The 12,598-nt window shown below is 44.4% G+C and overlaps 1 protein-coding gene across 6 annotated transcripts in view; it reads right to left on the bottom strand.

Annotated features, from left to right (window-relative positions):
* The window catches only part of MICAL3 (microtubule associated monooxygenase, calponin and LIM domain containing 3), a 243,144-nt gene that overhangs the window by 94,581 nt on the left and 135,965 nt on the right, over positions 1-12,598 (bottom strand). For 5 of the 6 annotated variants that reach the window (XM_084809261.1, XM_084809264.1, XM_084809265.1 and 2 more), the window contains one exon: positions 3,084-3,270. In XM_084809261.1, coding sequence (XP_084665387.1) covers positions 3,084-3,270 — 187 coding nt within the window. Of the gene's footprint in view, positions 1-3,083; positions 3,271-4,015; positions 4,124-12,598 lie in introns of all 6 variants that reach the window. The other variant, XM_084809267.1, reaches the window with a different exon arrangement.

The raw sequence follows: 12,598 nt of genomic DNA, 5'->3' as shown, positions 1-12,598 counted from the left end.
CGCTGAGAGGTCGAGGAGAACAAGGAAGGAGCATTCACCCCTATCCAGAGCCCTCCTCATATCATCTACCAAGGCGACCAAGGCCGTTTCTGTCCCATGCCCAGGCCTGAAGCCTGACTGAAATGGGTCTAGATAATCAGTTTCTTCCAAGTGTGCCTTCAACTGCACCGCCACCACCCGCTCAATCACCTTGCCCCAAAATGGCAGATTTGAGACTGGGAGAAAGTTGTTCAAAACTTGAGGATCCAAGGAGGGCTTCTTTAAGAGCGGTCTTATCACTGCCTCCTTGAGGGCTGATGGCATCACTCCCTCCTCAAGGGAGGCGTTCACCACCGCCTTGATCCCCTCACTCAGTCTCTCTCTGCAGCTCATAATGAGCCAAGATGGGCAAGGATCAAGTAAGCAGGTGGTCGGCCCTACCGATGAAAGCACCTTGTCCACTTCATCAGGAGGAAGAAGCTGGAACCGATCCCACAAAACCGGTTTGCCACAGGCCGCCTCTTCCTCACTAACTGTATCCACAGCGTGCAGAGTAACACACCTAATCTGATCAATTTTATCTGCAAAGTGCCTTGCCAAGGCCTCACAGGAGGCCTTAGAATGCCCCAGTGGTTCCGGAGCCACAGGACTGACCAGGCTCCGGACCACTTGGAACAGCCTCCTGGGACAGCACTCTGCAGACGCGATGGAGGCAGCATAATATTCCTTTTTTGCTGCCTTCACCGCCACATGACAGGCTGAAGATACAGCTCTAGCCTGTGTCTGATCGTCTTTGGAGCGAGACTTCCGCCACCGGCGCTCTAGCCGTCTCACCTCCTGTTTCAGAGCTCGTAACCGCGGATTGAACCATGGTGCAGTCCGAGCCCTGTTCAGGGGGAGAGGGCGTTTCGGAGCCACCTGATCTAATGCCCCAGTGATTGCAGCATTCCAGCCACCCACCAGGGTCTCAACCGAGTGGCCGTTGGCATGCCCCAGAGAATCCCCAAGCACGTTCAGGAATCCATTTGGATCCATAAGACGCCTGGGGCGGACCATTTTAATGGGTCCTCCACCCCTGCGGAGGGGTTGTAGAACTGAGAAGTCCAACGTCACCAGATAGTGATCTGACCATGACAAGGGGGTGGTGGATATACCCCCGACAGATCACTCCCCGCTTCTCCAGAAACAAACACAACGTCTAGTGCATGACCGGCTACATGGGTGGGCCCAGTTAGAATATGGTGCAGCTCCCAGGAGGCCATGGTCTCCATGAAGTCCCGAGGTGCTCCTGTGAGGATGGCCTCTGAATGTACGTTGAAGTCCCCCAACACCAGTAAGTTAGGGGACTGCACACGCACATCAGAGACCACCTCAAGCACCTCGGCCAGGGAGTCAGTCGTACAGCAGGGTGGACGGTACACGAGCAGAATCCCCAGACTGCCCTTCGGGCCCAACCTCCAGTACATGCACTCAGCAACCTCGGTCTCCCGGAGAGGGGGTCTGGTGAAGACCAAGGACTCTCGGTAGATAACAGCCACTCCCCCTCCCCGATCCCCAGCCCTCGGCTGCTGTGCATATGAAAATCCAGCTGGACATATGGCTGCAAGGGTTGGAGCAGCAGCCTCGGCCAGCCAGGTCTCCGTAATACATGCCAGGTCTGCACCCTCATCCAGGATCATGTCATGGATGAGGGAGGTTTTCTGGGTAACAGACCTGGCATTGCAGAGCAGCAAACGAAGGCCAGAAGATGGGGTCACGCCTCCCCCAGCCATCCTTTGGCTCTGGACAGGCCCGGAGCAGGGGACAGATACTACACATCTCTCCCTTGTTCCCCTTACCTGGCATGGCCTGCCCCTAGCGCTCTGACAGTGCCTGCCGCCCAGCCTCGGTATCTTCTGGCCCCCAACACTCCCCCCACTGCCTCCATCAGGTGGACAGGTCAAGTGGGACACGTCAGTCATGACTAACTTAAGTTCCATCAATGGGTTTACTCTAAGCATGACTAAGTCTGGATCCAACCCATTATCCATAGACCTTCAAACACAAGGCAACCCTCTCTCAAGACACTATGACACCTGCTAAACAGATCCTCCCCTGACACTTCCCAGCTCTATTTTTGCAGGTATTTGGACTGCCACAAAAGGAACTACACAAAAAAGTGTCACCACCAAATGGAATTGTTACAACAAATATCTGGTGCATCTTGAGAGGTCTCTGTCTTTAGTGTCAGGCCATGACACTTCATATTCTTTTGGGCAGCTGGCCAAAACAGCTGTTTCAGAAAGCTTTCAATTAAGGGAGGTTCCAGCCAAGGCTTTTAACTGTGCAATCACTTTGCCTCATTAATGGAATGTTATGGTGGTATCCAGATATGATCTTACATCTGTAACCCTCCCATGTTTTTCCACTGCTTCTTCCATCATTTTTCTTACCACAGAAAATCCATTATGGAGGGAAAGAGTGAAAAGGCACAATATGCCTTTTAATTAGTAATTTTAGGAGCCATTTGTCTGGAAGCACCATGAGACTGAATAGCTGCTATATCTGTTGTTTTCAGTCTGCTGCCTTCTGCAGTTGATTTCTGTTATGTTATCGGCATTTATTTTATTTTGAATGTTTATATTGGCTGTTTTTGCATGTTATGATGTTTTATTGTTTTTATGATGTCAGTCTCTTTGAGACTGTATTTACAAAGAAATGCAGGCTACAACTTACTAAAATAAGAAGTTCAACTCACAATTCAACCAGCTTCAGTCACTATTGTTCACTGACATGCATTTTTGTTGCAACAAATACTTTTGCACAAAAGCCATTTTGGATTATGGTTTTGAGTTGGGCTAAGTAGTAAAGAGATAACCTCTTGGCTGCACTAAGGACCTATGGACATCCTACAACAGAGGCAGGAAATGGTCCCCTCTAAATATTTTGAACTACAACTCCCACAGGCTCCAGCCAGCATGGGCAATGGTCAGAGATTACAGGAGCTAGAAGTCTAAAACACATGGAGGGCACCAGTTGCCTACCCCTGTCCTACAGTTTATTTCTAAGGCAACAACTGAAGATCTTTTCCAGCCCCTGTAAGGCTAAGGAAACATTTCACTTACCATCCACCAGATCATAAGCATAAGATGATAAGCGCAGAGTGGTGGCACAGTATTCACACTTGAAGCAGCTGCGGTGAAAGAACTTGCCTTCGGCACTCAGCCTTTCCATCACATAGACACGCTTGTGACAGAAGTAACAAACGTCACTACCTCCCAAGTTTGGGGGGAATTCTTTTTTTAACGAACCCTAAAACAAAAGGAGCAAGGAAAGGCCTAGAATTATCAGCTTGCACGGTAGCACTGTCTGTTTTCATTAGGATTGTTTTTAAATCCTGTACACGAGGATGCTCCGGTAAAAACACCAAGCAGGAACCTATGGATAACTAGAATGCTCTGACACGGAGAGGAAAGGACAGCCAGAGAACACACTCCCTCAGACTGTAGCTTCCAACCACCTGAAAATAAAGCGTTTTGACAACATATGGTGGACTCAGAGATATGTAAATGCCACAAATCATTCCCACAGCCTCAGTTTTCCCCCACCTCACATCTCTAAAATGGGAATAATGATTACTTACCTCATATGGCTCTTGTGAGTTACAAACTGTGAAGTACTTTGCTCATAAAGGGTCATGGAAATGATTACACAATTATGATGGTAATAATCCTTCTCCCATTATCTACGGGAGAGAATTACTACTGAAGTGAGGCTCTAAACATCAGTTGACAAATGACATCTCCAAAGATACCATCTAGTTCTGGTGGGGCAAAGTCTCTCCTAACCAATCTTTTGTGAGGTACCCAATTTGTCTTTACAGGAAGACCCCAAGAATCCACAAGTTCAAGTGGAGGCACAGGCAAGGAAGGGCTTATGTCCAGCTACCTTTAACTAAGCACTGAGGAAAAACTAGACTCCATATCACAGCAAATCTAAGGAAAAGCTATCTAATTTCTAATCACAAACACACATCACCTTCTGTACGTTCTCTTACCAGTTCCTTCTTGTCTAGAAGGGTTTTAGGCTGTTCTTTCCTTTGAAGCTGATTGGCTATCTGCTCAGCCAATGAGCTCACGCCACCTGTATACATCTTTATATACTTCTACCAGGTAAAGGTAATTTGGGCGGTGGGGGGAGGGGTGTTGAGAAAATAAATGAACAAGAAAAAAAATGAGGGAAAAGAGAAACAATATAAATTCATGATAAAACTAGGAAAGAAAATGGCAAAAAGGTGCAGGAGGGTATCAAACCATGCCAAGACAGTGGAGAATGCAAGCAAATGTGGTACCAGCAAAACAGGTGATGTCAGCAACCACTGGTGTGGGCAGCACTAAATGTAATAATTAAAAGTTTATAATCAGTCACACCAAAATTCTGGTCAGAGATTGGTTTATTCGGTTCTTTTTGCCAGAGAGCCTCTTTGAGAAGTAAGTAAGAGGTGAAAGGCCAACGTGTTCCAAACGCCATCTCCCCAAAGAATTTCCTTACAAGTCTTCTTATACCAACCATATCCTTTCCATACCCCATTTTTGTCTCTGGCAACTGAACATGGTCCTGTCAAAGGGCCAAATCTAGTCCAAGAGCTGCCAGTTGTTGACCCTCAACAATGGGAGATTCAGAGTGCTATGCTTCAGGGAGGTGGTAGTACGGAAGCATTTTGTTCACAGGGATACCCAAAGATTTGGATATCATGAGCATTTATGATATCCAAAATCATAAACTGGGGAAATGTATAGTTTGGGTAAAGGTTACCCTGGGGGAAAAGAAGGGGAAAGAGACATTTAATATGGCCTAAATTTGCTGGTATTTGCACCATGCTTAGGAATAAATTGTACTTCCTTGCAGGGCTGTAAAAATACTATACAATCTTCGCTGCTTCAAGTGCTATTGAAGCAGCAAACAGCACTACACAAAAAGGGGAAAAGTTAGGATTATGTTTCAGAAATATACTAGGAATAGGGACAAAGTCATGGAATGCATAGGGGCCTAGAGAGCAAGATGGAACATGCACAGCCCCACCTAACAAGCAATAAAAGCTGCCTCTTCCTAGCCCAACTTAAATGGAATGGGAAGAGAAGGTGGATGGGGGCAGTAAGACCTCTCTACAGGAAAACAGTTTTGGAAATAGAATAACAAACAGGCTGGGCTCAATGTTCTAACAGTTTATCCACTTCAAAAACAACAGATGTTCCACTTCTTACAAGTGAATCTCCGTCATATGCAAAGCACAAGATAAGATTAGCATAGCCCTTCTACATACCTTCTGACTAGAGATACCAGGGACCTAAGAGGGGTGAAGAGGTTCCGCTAGCTGTTAAGAGCATGGACGGATCCAAACAAGGACTTATCTAGTCAAGGATTCTTTTTCCCCCACAGTGGCCAGCATGCAAGGAAGTGTACAAGCAAAGCTGGAAGGCAACAGGCCTTCCATTTGTCCCTCCCCCCTCCCCACAGCTAAATGGAATGGAGTTTCTATTTTGGTATCACAACAAATAGCTGCTGATAGCCCTATCCACACACCCCCATGGATTTGTATACTCCTCTTTTAAAAACCATCTAAGCCAGCCTTCCCAACCCAGTGCCCTCCAGATGTGTTGGGACTACAACTCCCACTATCCCTAGCAACCATCTAGAGAGCACAAGGTTGGGGAAGGCTGATCTAAGCCTGGGGGGAAGCAATGCCTTGGATTAGAAGGCAAAAAAGGGAGCAAATTGAGGTGCTGAATAGGGCAAAAATTGTTTTATATAGAATCATAGAATAGTAGGGTTGAAAGGGGCCTACAAGGCCATCGAGTCCAACCCCCTGCTCAATGCAGGAATCCAAGTCAGAACATCCCTGACAAATGGCTGTCCAGCCTCATCTTGAAGGCCTCCAGTGTGGGAGAGCCCACCACCTCCCTAGGTCATTGGTTCCATTGTCATATTGCTCTAGCAGTCAGGAAGTTTTTTCCTGATGTTCAGCCGGAATCTGGCTTCCTGTAACTTGAGCCCATTATTCCGTGTCCTGCACTCTGGGGTGATCAAGAAGAGATCCTGGCCTTCTTCTCTGTGACAACCTTTCAAGTACTTGAAGAGTGCTATCATGTCTCCCCTCAGTCTTCTCTTCTCAAGGCTAAACATGCCCAGTTCTTGCAGTCTCTCTTCATAGGGCTTTGTTTCCAGTCCCCTGATCATCTTTGTTGCCCTCCTCTGAACCCTCTCCAGTTTGTCTGCATCCTTCTTCAAGTGTGGTGCCCAGAACTGGACACAGTACTCCAGATGAGGCCTAACCAGTGCTGAGTAGAGGGGAACTAGTACTTCCCGGGATTTGGAAGCTATGCTTCTATGAATGCAGCCCAAAATAGCATTGGCCTTTTTTGCAGCCACATCACATTGTTGGCTCATATTCAGCTTGTGATCAACAACAATTCCAAGATCCTTCTCGCTTGTCGTGTGGTTGAGCCACGTATCCCCCATCTTGTAACTGTGCATTTGGTTTCTTTTTCCTAGGTGCAGAACTTGGCATTTGTCCCTATTAAATGTCATTCTGTTGTTTTCTGCCCAGCGCTCCAGTCTATCCAGATCACTTTGAATTTTGTTTCTGTCTTCCAAAGTATTAGCTATCCCTCCCAATTTTGTGTCATCTGCAAATTTGATCAGCATTCCCTGCACCTCCTCCTCCAAGTTGTTAATAAAAATGTTGAAGAGCACTGGGTCCAGGACTGAACCCTGCGGTACCCCACTCGTTACCTCTCAGTTTGAGAAGGTCCCATGGATAAGCACTCTTTGAGTCCGATTCTGTAGCTAACTGTGGATCCAACTGTGGATCCACCGGATCGTTGTTTCATCTACCCCACTTTGAGCTAGTTTGCTCATCAGGATATCATGGGGCACTTTGTCAAAAGCTTTGCTGAAGTCGAGGTATATGATGGCTACAGCATTCCCATGGTCTACAAGGGAGGTTACTTAATCAAAAAAATGAGATCAGATTTGTCTGGCAGGACTTGTTTTTGACAAATCCATGTTGGCTTCGAGTAATCACGGCATTGTTGTCAAGGTACTTCCAGATGGATTGCTTTATGATCTGCTCCAGAATTTTCCCAGGGATTGATGTCAGACTGACTGGTTTGTAGTTCCCAGGTTCCTCCTTTTTACCCTTTTTGAAGATAGGGACAACGTTAGCCCTCCTCCAGTCATCTGGCACTTCCCCCATCCTCCATGATTTCTCAAAGAGAATAGACAGCAGTTCTGAGAGTTCTTCTGCCAGTTCCTTTATGACTCTAGGATGCAGTTCATCTGGCCCTGCAGATTTGAACTCATTCAAAGTAATGAGGTGTTCCTTGACCATATGCCTGTCGATCTCAAGCTGCAATCCTGCCCCTTCAGCCTGTACTTCGCCTTTGCCAGGGGGCTCATAGACCCTCTTTTGGGAGAAGACTGAGCCAAAGTAGGAATTGAGCACTTCTGCCTTTTCTTTGTCATCTGTTATCGTTTTGCCATCCTTATTTAATAGCTGAACAACCATTTCTTTCCTCTGCCTTTTACTATGCACGTAGCTGAAGAAAGCCTTTTTGTTGTTTTTAACATCCCTTGCTAACCTCAGCTCATTCTCAGCTTTAGCCTTCCTGACGCCATCCCTGCAATTCTGTGCTATCTGCCTGTACTCTTCCTTTGTTACTTGGCCTTCTTTCCACTTCCTATATGTGTCCTTTTTTGTTTTCACATCATCCCTAAGCTTTTTGTGAAGCCACATTGGCTTCTTCTGTTGTCTTCCACCTTTTCTTCTTGTTGGAATTGCTTGTGATTGTGCCTTGAGAATTTCCTCTTTTAAAAGCTCCCACCCATCTTGGACTCCTTTTCTCGCTAGCATTGCTTGCCATGGGACCTTACTGATCATTGTTCTGAGTTTATTAACATCAGCTTTCCTAAAATCCAGGGTACGCGTTTGACTACACTCGGCTTTTGCTTCCCTTAGAACCAAGAACTCAAGTACAACATGGTCGCTTTCCCCCAGAGTTCCTGTAACTGCTACTTTATCCACTAAGTCATCTCTGTTGGTTAGGATCAAGTCAAGGATAGCCGATCCTCTAGTTCCTTCCTCTACTTTCTGTAGGAGGAAGTGATCCACCACACAAGTCAGGAATTTCCTGGAGGGGCCATGTTTTGCAGAATTTGTCTCCCAACAAATATCGGGGAAATTGAAGTCCCCCATTACTACTACACCATGCTTCCTTAAAACATTGGCTATTCGCTTTTCAAAAGTTTCATCCTTGTCTTCTCCTTGATTGGGTGGCCAGTAGTAGACTCCGACCACCAGGTTCCTTTTATTCTTTGCTCCATTTATTTCAACCCAGATGCTCTCGATGGGGCTACCAAGCTCCTCCTCCTGTATTTCTGTGCAGAGATATGTATTTTTCACATACAGTGCAACCCAACCTCCCTTTCTGTTCCTCCTGTTCTTTTTGAACAAGTTATATCCTTCAATTGCTGTATTCCAGTCATGAGAGTCATCCCACCAAGTCTCAGTTATACCTATCAGGTCATAATTTCCCTCTTGTATTAAGAGTTCAAGTTCGTTCTGTTTGTTTCCCATACTCTGGGCATTAGTATATAGACATCGAAGACCATGTGCTTCATAGTCTGGCTTTCTTCCTACATGTGTCTGAAGACTATTATTGGGCGCTATCAGAGCTGTTCTCTCCATTGCAGTGCATGCGCCGATGTCCAGTGTTACCCCCAATATTACATCTCCCTTCCCTGTAGGATTCAGTTTAAAGCCCTCCTGATGAAGTTCTTCATGCTGTGGCCAAACACATTCTTCCCAGCCTTTGTGAGGTGCAACCCATCCCTAGCCAACAGCCCATCTTCCAGGAAGTATAGCCCATGGTCCCAGAATCCAAATCTCTCTCGTCGGCACCACCTTCGTAGCCAGTCATTCACCTGGAGTATTTTTCGTTCCCTTTCTATCCCTCTTCTGACTACTGGAAGGATGGATGAGAAAACTATCTGGGCCCCAAAGTTCTTGAGTTTCCTTCCCAAAGCTTCAAAGTCTGACGTGATCTCTTCGTAGCTCCGCTTGGCGGTATCATTTGTTCCCACATGGATGAGAAGAAAGGGATACTTTCTTGTATCCCTTTCTTCTCATATAATTCTTTTATATGAGAAGAATTGTATAATTCTTGTAGCTCAACACGTTTAGGAGTCAAAGACTCCTTCCTCAGAAGCTTGCAAGATTCTCTAGTACCTCTTGAGTTATAGCAGACACAAAATCGGTTTTAGAACAAAAAAGAAACATTTTTCTTTCATTCTATCTTCATGCACAAACAGCCTGTGCAGAAAGAAAGAAAAAAAAACTGTTTTGTTTTAAAACTAATTTTGAGTCTGCTACATCTCAAGAGGTACTAGAGAATTTTGCAAGCTCCTAAGGAAGGAGTTTTTAGGACAGGTTGCACATCATGGCAGCACTTCTGATTTGCATAAGTACCCTATGAAAGCTCCATTAGTAGATTGTTAGTATGACAACTGAACTCAGATGCTCTGGGTTGTTTATGGATTAAACAACACAGAGTTAACCTAACAAGTCATAAGTTAACTCTGGATTGTTTAATCCATAAGCAACACAGAGTGTCTGGGTTTGGACGTCATGCTAACATCCTACAAATGGGATGTTCATAGGTTGTTCATGAAAATTGGAGGCGGTTCACACACAGTGTGCATCCCCACAAATCCTGGGTTAATTAACCCATGATTTGCTACTGTGACATGTGAACTGGGTCTTTGACTCTGAAATGCATTAATCTACATTTAATTTTTTTAACCTATTTGGCACCTCAGTTTTCTCTCTTTGTTGTCTTCTGATCTAAGCCTATGGCCATCATACCACATTTTATGGCAGTGAATTTCATAAGTAATAGCGTATTGTCCGAAGGAATGCTTTATTTTGTCTGTCCCGGGTCTACTGCCAATCGATTTCATTTGGGTGACTAAGTGCTAATATTATGAGAAGGAGAAAAATAATTTCCCTACCTCATGCATAACTGCATAAGCCTCTATCATGTGCTCCCCCTGCTTAATTTTTTCTAAACTATAAAGCCCTGAACATTTTAGCATTTCCTTGTATGGAAGGTCCTCCAATTTCCTAAGGTTGGTTGCCTCTTCTGCACCCCTTTTCCATTTCTAGGATATCCATTCTGAGATGGGGTAACCATCACTGTACACAATATTCAAAATGAGCCTGCACCAGACATTTATCTAATAGAATTATGAGCCTGGATATTTTATTTTTAATCCCCTTCCTGATAATCCTTAACAAAGAATTTATCTTTCACAGCTGTTGCACAGAGTTTTATATGAGTTATCCACCAAAACACCAAGTTCTCTGTCTCAGAGAATCACAGCCAGTTTAGACTCAACCAAGGTATATATGGGGTTGGGATTTCTTTGCTCTGATATGCATCACTTTACACTTACTAGTACCAAACCTCATTTGACATTCACCCAATTTGGAGAGATCCTTTTGGAGTTCTTCAGAATCTTCTCAATGCTCAATAATTTTTTGCCATCTGCAAGTTTGGCACTTAACTGATCATCACCTGATTATTTGTGGCTAAGTTACATAATAAGAACATAAGAAAAGCCATGCTCTTCAGATCAAGGGTCATCTAGTCCAGCATTGTGTTCACAAAGTGGCCAACCAGCTGCCCACCGGAAACCCACAAATCTCCAGTTGGCTTAAATGAGATGGACTTTAATTTTTTTTTTTAATGTTTGACAGTTATGTGTTATGCATAACTTTCTGGTAATAGGTTTTTTTCTGGTGGGTGCCCTTTAAGAAACTAACTGCAGTTCTAAAAATTCCATTAACCACATCTGTGGTTGCAGTCTAGCATTCAAAGCAGGGCCCAAGCCTTCTCAGCTTTTGAAACAGCTTGTAGGTTCCTGAAATCATAGAATAGTAGGGTTGGAAGAGGCCTATAAGACTATCTAGTCTAACCACCCAAGAAGGGAAACCTCCTTGGTTAATCTTCTGTTATTTGTCAGTATGCAAGTTTCTATATATGGATGTTTTTTGTTTTTTTTAATTTGTTTTAAAATGACAACTTTGCATTTATGAATTTGTTTTCAGAACCACTACAGTTCCTTGCCTTTTTCAGAATTATATATTCACAGTGGAGCCTGAGGCCCCTTTCAGTTTCACAGTACTTGTGTATGCATATGCTTTTGCATGTGCATATTTTATTTCTGGTTTAGCAAGGTCCATGAATTTGTGTTTGAATTGGGGGGGGGGGTTTACATATAACTGAATGTTTTATCATATATTTCGGAAGCAGGTTTTTTAAAAAAATTGTTTTTATAATTGGAGGTGGAGACACTGCAGTACGGTATATTGTCAATAGGTGTGAGAAGCCTGGATTGAGATGTGTGTGTATATACAAGTCTTCTTATATATCTTTTCTTATACCTCTTTATTTACTAAAACACTGAAGAAGACCTATGATGGAAACACCTTTTGTTATTTCTGGTACTGAACGATATGATTGTATAATTTGATTTTGCTCTCTTCTATTGCTTGATGACTATATGTTTGTAGCTTTGTAGAGATAAAGTAACATTGTAGGACTTTCTGGATATTATTCATCTTCACCAGTTTACTTATCCCAATTGCTTTATTGCTTCTTGGTTCTGAGTTGGGATACATTTCTTGTTTGGTCTGGCAACCCACAAGTAGGACGTGAGTGCCATAGCACCATCCTCCTCATGTTCTCCAGCAACCGGTGTACAGAGGCATACTGCCTCTAGTACTGGGGGTAGCATATAGCCATCAAGAGTAATAGCCATTGATAGGCTAATCCTCCATGAATTTGCCTAATTCCCTTTTAAAGATATCCAAATTGGTGGCCATCACCACATCCTATGGAAACAAATTCCATAATTTGACTATGTGCTGTGTGAAGAAGTACTTCCTTTTAATGTTTTATTTGTCTCCAATACTTCCTCTGTTCCTTTCAGTGTGATGTGGGTAAGAAAGTTATCTGATACTGCGGGCCGCATACAATACAGAGCCTTGGGGCCCCCACTGCTTATTTCCATCTATTGTGAAAACTGTCAGTTAATTCCTACTTTCTACCTCAGGGATAGCAATGTGGTACCCTCCAGATGTTTTGGACTACCATAAGCCCCAGCCAGCATGAACAATGGTCAGGGACTGTGGGAGTTGTAGTCCAAAACATCTGGAGGGCACCAGGTTGCCTAGCTTTGCTCGGCCTTGTTCACGTACAAATACAGAGAATTTGTAACTAGCTAATGAAGAGGCAATGCAATTGCTTTGTCAGAAACAGACCTCTGTGGTTGCCAGCAAATCTTCTATTGGGGCAGGAAGGCCCTGAATTACGACTGGTTCTTCTTCCCATTCCACAGGGCTGGAGGGAGGAACTAAGAGACCTGTGGTATGATGGTTCTCACTCTCAAGCTCTTCTCTAGACTAGCTAGGGAGGAGGCAATAGAAAGGAGGCCTTACCAAAAGAACCCAAACTACTTCGGCTACTGGCTCATGTGCTGTCCCAACCTGGGGGAAAGACAAGAAGAAGCCTCAGAGGAG

The sequence above is a fragment of the Heloderma suspectum genome, chromosome 7 (assembly GCF_057233095.1).
Source record: "Heloderma suspectum isolate Gila_16-S chromosome 7, 16-S_ref, whole genome shotgun sequence".
In the NCBI taxonomy this organism is placed as follows: domain Eukaryota; kingdom Metazoa; phylum Chordata; class Lepidosauria; order Squamata; family Helodermatidae; genus Heloderma; species Heloderma suspectum.
This window is presented reverse-complemented; position numbering and strand designations above follow the sequence as displayed.